Below are 13,020 nucleotides of genomic sequence, written 5' to 3'. Positions count from 1 at the left end.
CAACTTGAGCAAGTTGTACTGTGTGGAAAACTGCTAGCATGGGAGCTTTGTTCTCGCCCCAGCAGGACTTAGTGAAAGCTAGCAAGCACAGGAGAGTTGAAAAAGCGAAACCTCTAAAAAGAAATTAGGGCACGAAAGAGACAATTTCAAATGACCTGAGTAGTCAAAACGTAGATTACTAGCCCAAAGTCCAGAAGAAAGAGAAAACGGTGACTTCAATTTATCTGACTGGAGTCGAGATGCAGACTGAATATCTGCAAAGACACTGCCCCACCACGGAAAAGGCAGGCTAGGAGATTAAGAACACACTGGGATTAGAGAGATTTGTAGAGCATGGGGATGAGAGGGGATGTAGGGATCTGGGAAGAGGGACAGCATCTCCCTGGGCACTCACACATCTATAGAGCCTGCACCATGGGAGGTAGCAGGGACTGGCTGCTGAGCAGTTAGACGGGTGTAGAGAGCAGTGGACCAGGCTGAGAAGCAAGAGGCAAAACATCCCAGCAACCAGCTCAGGAGGAGGATGGGGGCGAGAGTGGTAGTCGCAGTGGCTGTTGAACCATCAAGACTGCTTCTAGATAGACATGGTGGTTCATGACTATACCCCAGTATGAGAGAGTGACGCAGGTAGATTGCCCCCAAGTTCTAGGCCAGCCTGGGCTACTCTGTGAGACCCAGAGTTCTAGGCCACTGGGCCATCTCTCCAGCCTCTCCACAGTTGTGGGCTTATAAAAGGCTACCATGGCTTCATTTTTATGGCATTCTGGCAAACATGAAGCCATAGTAGAGAGCACATCTGTGGCTGCCTGGGGAGGAGAGGGAATTCTCTACAGATGGGCACAGGGCTCTGGAAGGTAACAGAACTTTGAGTTCATAAACCCTGGGACCTTATTTAAGGGTAAATCTGATCAAACTCAAAGACAAATAAAAACCAAAAGCTCATTTAGAGATACAGACTGAAGTATTTATGATAAAGTAGAACATGGGAGATTAGTATTACAGTAACAGGGGAGGGGACAGTCTGGTTTGGGAGGTCCACATGGAGCAGCATTGACCCAAATGAGTAACTGTTGAAACTAGGTGCCAGGTACTTCGGATAGTTACCTTTACTTGGTATACACGTTTACACTGTTTTCAGAAAGAAAGGGCTTCTGTAGATTATCAGCAAATGCATCACATAACTCAAAACCAACAGAAATTCAAGTTAGTGCCAAAGGCAGTTTCTGTACAGTTTGTAGTTTTTATCTTTCATCTCTCCTTCAGAGGGCATAAGCAGAGCAGCCAAGGTTACCCCAGCTGAGGACACAAAGGATATCAATCACTCTTTTCCTGGGAAAGTTGGGACCAGGGAACCTCCAGTAAAGAAGCTCTTGTCAGCATCTGGTGGGTCTAGATGGTTCAGCGGCCACAGGCAAGTTAGGTAGGTCAGGAACTAGTCAATGACACAATCCCCAGTCCAGGGGAAAGTTGAAGGTGAGTAGGAGCTAACACTGGCACGTCAGGACTGTCCATCTTATCTGTGGGCACTAGCTATGTGGAGGTGGCTGTGTGGAGATGGCCTATCCACTTCATGTTTCCTCGCTCTGCCAAAGATCAGGAAATGCCAGAGGGAAGTAGGATTGACACCGAAGGAGAAAATGAAGAGGGACAAATCCAGGTAAGGTAAAGTGTTATCAAAGAGCAGGTGACCTTGTCATGGCCCCAAAGGCAGGCATGCATGCTGAGCCGAGCCTAAGGGACATGGGGTGCGTAGAACAGACTGGGGCAAATTAGAGCCCCAGGAAAAGGAAGCTTGAGTGGTAGTATTTTTACATGTGAAAGATGTGGGCATCCTGGGGCACAATTTTAGTCCCTGCACTTGAAGCAGGAGCAGAGCCAGCCTGGTCTACACAGTGAGCTCCAAGACAGTCAAGGCTGCCTGCAGAGACCCTGTCACACAACAAAACCAAACCAAGACAGACAAAACAACAAAAAAACCCACAACTAAAATAAATAAATAATAAATAAATAAATAAATAAATAAATAAATAAATAAATAAATAAATAAATAAATGGAAGAATCCAGGCATAGTGGTACATCATCCCTTAAATCCCAGCACTCAGGTGGCAGAAGTAAATGGATCTCTGTGAGTTTGAGGCCAGCGTGGTCTACATAGCAAGGTCCATGCCAGACAGGGTTATATAGTGAGACACAGTCTAAAGACAAAGGAAAGGGAGAGACCACACTGAAGAGATGTCCCACTGGGTCAGGGCGCACAAGAGAGATATTTCACTGGGTAAAAGTGAGGCTTGCTGTACAAGCCCAGTTACCTCTGGAACCAACACAAAGGCAAGAGAAAACTATTGCTTATAATCTATGTATATATCTAAACTCTCTCTCTCCCCCTCTGTCTCTCTCTCAGATGAGAATAAGAAACACAGGAAGAGAAAGAAATGGAAGAAAGCCCTACTCCTGAGATCTGAGGCGTGAGAGTGGGACCGGGGATTTGGAAGCAGTGCGAGAGTGAGGCTGGGATCCAGAAGTTTGAGCAAGTGCTTTTTTTAAGATTTTTTTTTTTATTATTTCATGTGCATCAGGTGTTTTGCCTACTTGTATTTCTGTGTGAGGGTGTTGGAGCCATTGAAACTGCAGTTACAGTTTTTTTTTTTAAGATTTATTTATTTATTATATTTAAGTACACTGTATCTGTCTTCAGACACTCCAGAAGAGGGAGTCAGATCTTGTTACAGATGTTTGTGAGCCACCATGTGGTTGTTGGGATTTGAACTCCGGATCTTCGGAAGAGCAGGCGGGTGCTCTTACCCACTGAGCCATCTCACCAGCCCTTCAGACAGTTTTTACCTGCCCAGGGGCTGCTGGGAATTGAATCCCAGTGCTCTGGCAAAGCAGCCAGTGCTCTTAATCACAGAGCCACTCTCTCCAGCCCTTAAATTTTTTTTAATTTTATGCATATGTGTGTATGTTTTGCACGAGTTTTATGTGCACCATATGCACACAGTAACCTGGAAAACCAGAAAAGAGTGTCAGATCCTCTGGAACTGGAATAGGAATAGGTGGTTGTGAGCCACCGTGTGGCAAGAAACCTGGACCCTCTGCAAAGAACAGTAAGTTCAAAGCCAACTGGGTCTGCATAGTGAGCTCCAGGCCTGCCAGGGATCCATAGACACCCTGTATCAAAACACAAAAGACACGAGCCAAAGCAGCAAGTGCTCAGCATGCATGCGTTTATTTATTTATTTATTTATTTATTTATTTATTTATAGATTTATTTATTCTATATATGTGAGTACACTGTTGCAGTCTTCAGACGCATCAGAAGAGGGCCTCGGATCCTCTTACAGATGGTTATGAGCCACCGTGTGGTGGCTGGGAATTGAACTGCAAGAGCAGTCAGTGCTCTTATCCACTGAGCCCTCTCTCCAGCCCAGAGTGCTAAGTACTCCTGCTGCCTGCATCCCACCACTCTAGCGTCTCTGGCCATTATGACCTGAAAGGCACAGCATGAAATACAGCCAGTATATAAATTGGTGAGATCAGCTGTCCACAGAGAAGTTCCGGACGAGACACCAGGAACAAAGAGTGTGAGTCTCACTAGCAAATGCCACCTTGAGAACAAATGATACTCTAGTTAAGGGACACTTGATGCTCCTCTGAAGTATGCAAATTTGAAGGAATTTCAATCTAGAAATATTTGGTGGTTCCCTAAATGGACTTATTGAAATTTTTCCATTCACACAGACAAGTTACTCATTTTAGCATGATAGGTGAAGCTGATCTCATAGTTATCTTCCAGCCTCTACCTTATATATGCTGGAGTTACAGTCATGCACCCCATACTTGGCTGGCTTCCTTCCTTTTCTTTCTTTCTTTCTTTCTTTCTTTCTTTCTTTCTTTCTTTCTTTCTTTCTTTCTTTCTTCTTTTGTTGTTTGTTTTGTTTTTGTTAGAAATAAGAGTATTTAGCAGGATGTGCCTAGCGTACACCTTTATTCTTAACAACAGGCTGATCTCTGTGAATATGAAGCAAGCCTGGTCTACAAAGTAAACCCATTTCGATCAATCAATCAATCAATCAATCAATCAATCAAGGTTTTAGCCTGGTATGGTGGCACAGTCCTGTTATTTCAGAACAGAAAAGGTTAAAGCAGAAAGCTTCTGAGTTCAAGTCTGTCCTGGGATGCATAGCAACCCTATCAAATAATAAATACATATATACATGCACAGATATGAAAAACTGGACTTTTGCTTTCAGTTTTTTAATACTTATCCTTTCTTTATGTGGGAATGATTTCTGGCTCAAATAATTTTCTTTCTCTCTGAAAAATTTATTTTAATATTGTTGTGTTCTATAAAAAAGATAAAGAAGGCAGGAATATGTCTGGTGGAGGCTCGGTATGGTGAGGGCAGGGAGGGGGAAACTGTGGGCCCATGCCCCCTGGGTACCAGCCATACGATGTTATAGTATAGAACAGAGTTTATTTATGGCATGGGGAGGGGAGTTGAGGGGGTAGTAGAGACAGAGAAAGGCAGACAGAGGAGGGGGAAGGGGAATGGGGTGAGAAGGGACAGAGGGAGAAGAGGGCAAGAGAGCAAGAGAAGAGGAGCAAGAGAGTGAGGAGGACCAAGCAGCCCCCTTTTTAGTGGGTCAGGCATACCTCGCTGTTGCCAGGTAACAGTGGAGCAAAGCCTAGAGGAAATGCTAACAAATATCTCTTATAAACAAGGCATGGTGGTGCATGCCTTTAATCCTAGCACCCTGGAGGTAGAGATAGTCAGATATCTGAGTTCAGGCCCAGCCAGATCTATAGAGTAGAGTGGGTTCCAGGAGTGCCAGGGCTACAGAAAAAGCCTATCTCACCCACCCACCCACCCACAAATCTCTTCTAAAAGGGGCCAGCAGGTAAGGGAACTTGCTACCAAGCCTGATGTCCTGACTTCAATCCACAGACCCAACATGATGGAGAGAGAGATTCAACTCTGCAAGATGTCCTCTGACCTCCACATATGCACCATGGCACTTTGCATGTTCACACACACACTCACTCACACAGGAAATAGTAGAACACTATTTAGTAATAGTTTTTAGAAAAACTATTTAGTAGTTTTTCAAAGAATGGCTGTGGGAGCTGGGAAGACGACTCAGCAGTTAAGAGCACTGGCTGGACCTAAGTTCAGTTCCCAGCACACGCACATCAACCAGCTCACAACTGCCTGTCACTCTAGCTCCAGGAGCTCCAGCACCCTCTTCTGGCCTCCATGGGTACCCATACACATGTGATACAAGATACACAGATTCACACACATATGCATAAATAAAAATAAATCTTTAAAAAAAATCTCTGTGAGATATGTGAACCACCGAAATTTCCTCTCAGTTTGAAATGAAATTTTCAGGTTTTTTTTCCTTCATTTTGAAGAATAACTTGGCTATTTATATATATAGAAATGTAAGTATGTAAACTTCTTTCAATAATTGAAGGGTTGGAGATATGTGTATATGTGGTATGTGTGGCAGGGGATGCATGCATACATGTGGTAGAACACTGGTTTAGCGTGTATTAGGTTGTTGTTTTCAACAAAATCCCAATCTTTGATTTTACCTATGAAGACTCAGGAGCCAGATGCTGGGGTGAGTGCCTCCTAGCTCAGAGAGGCAGAGAAAGCACCCAGCCGACCTTCCTCCTCAGCTGATAGCTCAGAAAGATGCTCTCCTTCTCCACGGCCACCTCCAAATCCCTTCAAACTGAAAGTAAACTGCCGTCTACTTCCTGTGCTTTTCTCTATCCATCCTGTGCTTTTCTCTATCCATCCGTTTGGCCTTCCTTGCTCTCTATGGGTTTTCTAGTAAATAGCACAATCTTGGGGTTCACAGTGTGCTCAAATATCCTGCAACACACAAGTACACCCCTGAATTTGGATCCTAGCATTTACATAAGAAGCAGAGTAAAGCAGCATGCATCTGCAATCCCAGTCCCGGGGAGGCAGAGAGAGGTCGATCCCTGGAGTTTACTAGTCAACTAGCCGAGCTGAATTGGTGAGTTCCAGGTGTAGACTTCTAGCACCTGGGGACATGGAGAGTGAAGTGGCCATCTCAAGTCACTAGGTGGGACTTTCAGTGGAGGGAGGGGAACATCAACATACCCACAGAAACTTAAACCCAAAATTTATCCTGCCTTCAAATGTGTAAAGATAAAGATGGAGTGGAGATTAGGGAAGGGCCAACCAATGACTGGGCCAACATAAGACGCACCCCACGGGAGAGAGCCAACTCCTTGACACTATTAGTGATGCTCTGCTATGCTTGCAGACAGGAAGCTAACATAAATGTCTCCTGAAAGGCTTTATCCAGCAGTGGATGGAAACAGATGCAAGGACCCATAGCCAAACACCAGGCAGAGCCCAGGGAGTCTTGTGGAAGAGTTGGAGATAATGTTGAGCAAACTGGAGGGATCAAGGATACCACATAAAGACCTACAGCCCACTAACCTAGGCTCACAGTGGCACACACAGTCTGGGCCACCAACCAGGGAGCATACAGGAACTAGACCTAGACCCTCTACTTATTTGTAGCAGATGTGCAGCTTGGTCTTCATGTGGGTCCCTAACCATCGGAGCAAGTGCTGTCTCTGACTGTTGCCTGCCATTGGATCCCCTTCTCCTAGGTAGACAGCCTGGTTGGGCCTCAGTGGGAGAGGATGCACTTAGTCCTGCTGCGACTTGGTGTCCCGGGGTAGGGTGGTGCCCAAGGGGTGTGCCTCCTTTTCTGAGGAGAACGGGAGGGTGTAATGGGGGGAGGGATTTATAAGGGTGAGACTGGGAGGAGAGGAAGGGAGCTTTGATCTGGATGTAAAATGACTAAATACATAAATAAATTAAACAGGGAAAAGAAGTAGAGATTGTCCTTTAAGTTGAACTTTTGTGTTTAAAATGATTCTCTCTGTGTCTGTCTCTGTCTTTGTGTGTGTGTGTGTGTGTGTGTCCAAGATTGGGCTAGAAAGCAAACAGCTTTCTGAAACACTAGAACCCATTTCCTCCCCTACAACTTCTCTTCCTGTATTTTACTGTTGTTTTAAGAAAGTGTCTCACTAGTCAGCCCAAGCTACTCTGGAACTTACTATGTAGATTAGGCTGGCTTCGAACTCATGATCCTCCTTTCTTAATTTCCCAAATACTGGAATTCAAAACAGGAACCCAACATGGCTGACTGGTTGGTTTTCTCCACAGCTAGTCCAGGATGGCCTCAATGCATTTTAGAGTTGAGGCTGGCCTTGAACTACTTACTGATCCTGCGGAAGCTCCCCCAAATCCTGGAGTACAGGCATGCACCACCTTCCTGGTTGGTATTTCCTTTGAATCTATGGAATCTGCATTTCTAGATACAATAATCTTGAGTATCTGAGAAAAAACCTGCACATATAGTGAACATTTGTAGTCTTTTTATAGTCATTTCTCTTTTAAAAAAATAGCACAAAACAACTATTTGCATAGCATGTATACTGTACTAGGTGGTACACAGGAAGTCAGATGTGTGCAGTACTCAATATCATGCTATTTTACATAGGAACTGGAACATCCGTGGACTTTGGTATCCACTAGTGTCCATGAGACCAACAATTCATAGAAACTGAGAGACAAGCCCTCGGACTTGCCGTGTAGCTAAGGCTCACCTCACACTCCTCAGCTTCCTGCCTCATCTAAGTGCTACCCTCATGGTAGATGTATACAACCAAGACATGATACTAATTCTTAAAAGTTCAAGCCATCTGTTATATAGAACAGCATGCATTTTAGATTTGTACCATGGCTTTCTTCATATCCAGAGTAAGAAACCTTTACCCTGCTAACACAAGTCCCTTGATTTTTGAGATATTACTTTCTTTCTGGAACAAATATTGTACATTTATTTTGTTATCTGCCAAAGATCTGGAGTCAGTGAAATTTGCAACAGAATACTTGTTTTTCTGAATAGGTCATAGAATTTAGAAACCAAGGTCTGGGGGACAGGTGTGCCCCAAGTTCCAGATCCTATCTAACTCACAGAGATCTGCCTGCTTCTGCCTCCTGAATGCTAAGATTAAAGGTGTGCACCATCTTGCTCATATGTTTTAAGACAGGTCTCCCTATGTGCCCCTAACATTAATTTATAGGCAAATAAGTGTGTGTGTGTGTGTGTGTGTGTGTATGGGGGGGTGATGAGATCTTGCGAGGTTGTGGAGGCTGCCCTGGAATTCACAACTCTCCCATCTCTCCTTTTGAGTGTTAGCATTACAAGGCCCATTCTAGGAATCTTACAAAATTATGGTAATCAAAATAGTGTGGCCAGGCATTGGTGGTACATGCCTTTAATCCCAGCACTTGGGAGGCAGAGGCAGGTGGATTTCTGAGTTCAAAACCAGCCTGGCCTACAGAGTGAATTCCAGGACAGCCAGGACTAAACAGAGAAACCCTGTCTCAAAAAACAAAAACAGTATGACCTGGCACTGGACAGACATAACCAAAGGGTCAGGTCAAGTGTGTGGAGAGCGCCCCCATCACATGTACTGCGGAACAAGTACATACCTACCTGGGAAAGGAGGAGGCAATTCTACCTCTGGAGAGACACATGAGGATGACCACTGTGCAAGTTTCAATGGCATGCTTTGTAGTTCCAGCCACTTGGAAGGCTGGAAAAGGACTGTTCAAGTATAGAGGCCAAGAGGCCAGCCCAGGCAACACAGTTAAGGCTTGGTTTAAAAAACAAACACAACTCCAAGTGGACCACTGAATTAATACAAGAACTAAAATAAACAGGGATCAGTCTTTAAGATCGGATTAGTGGTGGCACAGGCCTATGATAATCTCAGCACTTGTGAGGTGGAAGCCTGAGGATCAGGAGTCATCCCCAGCAACACTATGGACTTTGACATCAGCCTGGGCTGCAAAGTGAAAGCCTGCCTCCAGATACCTCAGTATCTATCACATGCAAGCTTCTCCAACCCCTGTCTCATTTGTGTGCTTGTTTGATTCAGGCTCTCACTATGCATTTTTGCCTACCCTGGAACTTACTATATAGACCAAGCTGGCAAGAACTTGTGACAGTCGTCCTGTCTCTGTTTCCATAGTGCCAGGGCCAGAGGCAGGCATAACAATCCAAAATTTAAAAATAGGTCACAGGGTCTGGAGAGACATCTCAGTGGTTAAGACTAGTAGCTGGGCTTCCAGAGGGCCAGCATTCAGTTCCCAGAACCTTCATGGCAGCTGACAACCATCTGTAACTCCAATTCCAAGGGATCAGACCCCTTCTGATGTCTGAGGGCTGAGGCGGGCAGCCATACTCCCAAGGATATTGTATGAAGCAACATGAACGTTCAACAAGAAAATCAGTATACAAAATGTGATCACATGCACTCGCGCGCGCGCGCGCGCGCACACACACACACACACACACTGCATTTGAAAGGAAGAACATCCCATCACAGTAAAATATAGATAAACCTTGAAGACGCACTCAGTGAAGTCAGCCAGTTATAAAAAAGACAACTACCATTTGATTCCATCGCATGATGATGGGCTTACTCAAAATTTTAGAGGCAGAAATTGGCGACAGTGGTGAGCAGGTCAGCATGGTGTGCATAGGGAGTTTCAGAACAGCCAGGGTTATACAAAGACAGTCTCAAAAAAAAAAAAAACAAAAACAAAAACCGAGTTTCAACAGAACTGTGTGTAGCTGCAGTAAACAAACACGGAAATGGTGTTAATTTGTGTTTTGGGAAAAAAAAAAAAAAGAGCTGACAATGACGGTGACGCTCAGTGATGAGCCCCTAGGCTCAATCTCCAATCTGAGTGGTCAACCCCAGCCCACCCACAAAAGGGACAATTTGGGCAGAAGAAAAGCGAAAGCAGAGAGGCTCAAGACTCTGAGGCATCCGACAGATGTCTGAGTCGGGTAAACCTGACTGCTTAGCTTCTGCGGTCCGGCGACTACAGGAGCCACTCAATCGCTGGGATCGGGACAAGATCCCGGATTGGAAATCTTCCGTACGGATGAGGGACGGGCCAGCCCGGGCGGCGATTCTGGTCGTGCTTTCCCATTTTAGGTACTACTAGAAACCAGGGTCGGGAACGGAGATTCGGCTCCTCGGCTGACCAGTCTGGAAACCGCTAACCCCGGTGATAAACGACAGAGCCCCGTCACCAGGATGATCCAGGAAGCTAAAGTGACAGCTCGCGGCGAACCGGTCTCTCCGTATTCTAGTTAACCGACCCCCGGAAGTACCGCCCCTCTAAAGCCACTTCCGCCGGCTGTTCTCGCGAGGACTTGGAGCGCTATGTGCCCTGGGTTAGGCGGAAGTCGGGCCTCTTTTTCGTGACGCCTCCCAGGCGGCCGGCTGTGTCAAGATGAAGGTAGGCGTCCTCGGCTGGGGCCGGGTCAGGCCGCTCGAGCCCCGGCACGCGGCACCGCCTCCGCCCCAGGCTCGCCCAAGTCCCGCACTCAGCGGAGAAGGGTCCGAGGCGGGAGGGAGCTCACCCTGGTGGCCCAGGGACCCTCGGGGAGAGCGGATGGCGGTCGATTGCCGCGCCGCCACCGCGGCGGACGTAGCGCCATGGCGGCGCCCGGCTCCGGGCCCGGCACGCGCGGGCGGCCCCGCGGCTCTCGAGCCCCCCTCGCCACTCTTCGTGAGGGTCGCCCCGGCGCCGGCGCGGCGTGGGGATCCGAGCCTCGGATGCCCCGCTCCGCCCGGGAGCCGCCTCTAGCCGTCCTGCGCCTGGGTGGCCGGCGAGGCGTAGGTCCCTAAGGTTCTCTCTGGTCCCCCTTTTAAAACCGTAGCTGAACATCTCCTTCCCCGCCACCGGCTGTCAGAAGCTCATCGAGGTGGATGACGAGCGCAAGCTCCGCACCTTCTATGAGAAGCGCATGGCCACGGAAGTGGCCGCTGATGCGCTCGGCGAAGAGTGGAAGGTAAGGCGGTTAGCGGCATCGTTGTCCCAAGTGCTGTTGGGTTTGGCTAAGTGTCACTGGTAGAACCAAGTTTGCCGAGAGGACTTGCTTCTCTCTTGCTTGCCGTATGGAACTCGGGGTCTTAAAAAAGCCCTTCCTGTTCATGCTGTTAAAACCCAGGTAGTTAGGAGGGTAAGTCAGAATGGAGAGATTGCTAGCTGACCGTAGTTGGGGACAAAACTCGAGTGGTTGAAATTGGTCTGTTATTCTCCCTAGTGGGGTGATGAGCGTAAGAGGTTGAGAACCCGTACTTAGTAGATTAGAACTGAACTAGTAAAGTGTTATTTTATGTTCAATGCAGGGTTATGTGGTCCGGATCAGCGGTGGGAATGACAAGCAAGGTTTTCCCATGAAGCAAGGTGTTCTGACCCATGGCAGAGTGCGTCTGCTGTTGAGTAAGGGGCATTCCTGTTACAGACCAAGGAGAACTGGGGAGAGGAAGCGCAAGTCTGTTCGCGGATGCATTGTGGACGCTAATCTCAGTGTTCTCAACTTGGTTATTGTGAAGAAAGGTGAGGCTTCTGTTCAAGCTTGTTTGTTTGTTGAGAGAGATCTGCCTCCTAGGTAGTGGGGCATTGACCGATGACCTTGCTTCCTAAGTGATAGATTCAATGTCTGTATTCTGGTTGTTTCTTTAAGGAGAGAAGGATATTCCTGGACTGACAGATACTACTGTGCCTCGTCGGTTGGGACCTAAAAGAGCTAGCAGAATCCGAAAGCTTTTTAATCTCTCCAAAGAAGATGATGTCCGCCAGTATGTTGTCAGGAAGCCCTTAAACAAAGAAGGTAACGGACTTAGGGGTGTATTGTGCTACCGCTGCAGCTTTGCTTGGCCAGAGTGGTTTACCAGGTGTGTTCATGGCCTTGGGATTAGGAAGGATAAGGATTCTGAGATTATGAAGGTATTTTCATTTTAATACATTTGAAAATCCTTGAAAGCACTTGGTGTAGGGGGTCAGAGGACAACTTGCAGGAGAGGATTTTGGAGAGACCAGGTTCTAAGTTGGTAGTTTGGATTACAGAAGAAACACTTTAATTTACTGATGAATGGTTCAGTAAATTAAAATTTTCATCTCTGGGACCTAGATTATGAAAGTCAGGAGAAACAAAGAAAAAATACATGCTATTTGTTAGGCAACATTCATTAATGAAGATCCATAGCATCAGTTACACAATGTTAATGTGTCTGTAGGACGTAGCTTGTACGTGAAATGCAAATAACTCAGGACTATTGACTTAGACATGTATTAGAGTGTGGTACTAGAGAAAAGGTGTAACTTAGTTGACAAGAGGTTTAAAAAATGGTCCATTTCCCCTCGTGGACAGTGGCTGACCTGTAGCAGAACTTGACTATCCCAGCTTATTTTACAAGGGTCCATGAGCTGAGATGACAGCAGGTTTCTGTTCCCAGAGAAGCCTGTAATGTGGAGTAAGTGTAAATTCAAAAGGCTAAAATGAATTTTTAAAAAGTTCTGATTGTAGGCAGTCTGTCTAAAAATAGGATCGAAGCATAAATGATGAATTGAATGGGGTAGGAGTATAAGAATGCAGACCATAGGGTCAGAGTAGTGCTTGAAAAAAATGTTTTGAGGACAACACTGCATAGCCATCCAGCATGGGTGCTGAGAAGTGATTACTCATCTGGATTTTTAGGTAAGAAGCCCAGGACCAAAGCACCCAAGATTCAGCGTCTTGTTACTCCACGTGTCCTGCAACACAAACGCCGGCGTATTGCTCTGAAGAAACAACGCACTAAGAAAAACAAGGAGGAGGCTGCAGAATACGCCAAACTTTTGGCCAAGAGAATGAAGGTAAGACAGTGGTGTAACAAAAGAATGCAGGAATGCCATTGGATTTGCATTTTTCACCAAGGTAAAGCCTTAACTGTAATTTTTTGGTTTTGTTTAGGAAGCCAAAGAAAAGCGCCAGGAACAGATTGCCAAGAGACGTAGGCTGTCCTCGCTGAGAGCTTCTACTTCTAAGTCTGAATCCAGTCAAAAATGAGTCTTTAAGAAGAACAAATAAATGATGACCTTGAATCTC

General features: G+C 46.2%; 1 protein-coding gene across 1 annotated transcript; it reads left to right on the top strand.

Moving 5' to 3' along the window:
• Positions 1-10,290: 10,290 nt before the first annotated feature.
• On the top strand, positions 10,291-13,020 carry Rps6 (ribosomal protein S6). The gene is made up of 6 exons (XM_021199963.2): positions 10,291-10,382; positions 10,807-10,938; positions 11,279-11,489; positions 11,617-11,763; positions 12,631-12,788; positions 12,886-13,020. Exons 1-6 carry the CDS (start codon positions 10,377-10,379, stop codon positions 12,979-12,981), a joined length of 750 nt encoding a protein of 249 aa, XP_021055622.1. The 5' UTR covers positions 10,291-10,376; the 3' UTR covers positions 12,982-13,020.

This window comes from Mus pahari, chromosome 6 (assembly GCF_900095145.1).
Source record: "Mus pahari chromosome 6, PAHARI_EIJ_v1.1, whole genome shotgun sequence".
Lineage (NCBI taxonomy): Eukaryota > Metazoa > Chordata > Mammalia > Rodentia > Muridae > Mus > Mus pahari.
This window is presented reverse-complemented; position numbering and strand designations above follow the sequence as displayed.

Bases quoted from the DNA above. Each gene is read 5' to 3' on its own strand.
- Rps6 (XM_021199963.2), top strand. The intron at 11,490-11,616 runs GTGAGGCTTCTG...TGTTTCTTTAAG, and splicing joins CTTGGTTATTGTGAAGAAAG to GAGAGAAGGATATTCCTGGA. The intron at 12,789-12,885 runs GTAAGACAGTGG...GGTTTTGTTTAG, and splicing joins TTTTGGCCAAGAGAATGAAG to GAAGCCAAAGAAAAGCGCCA.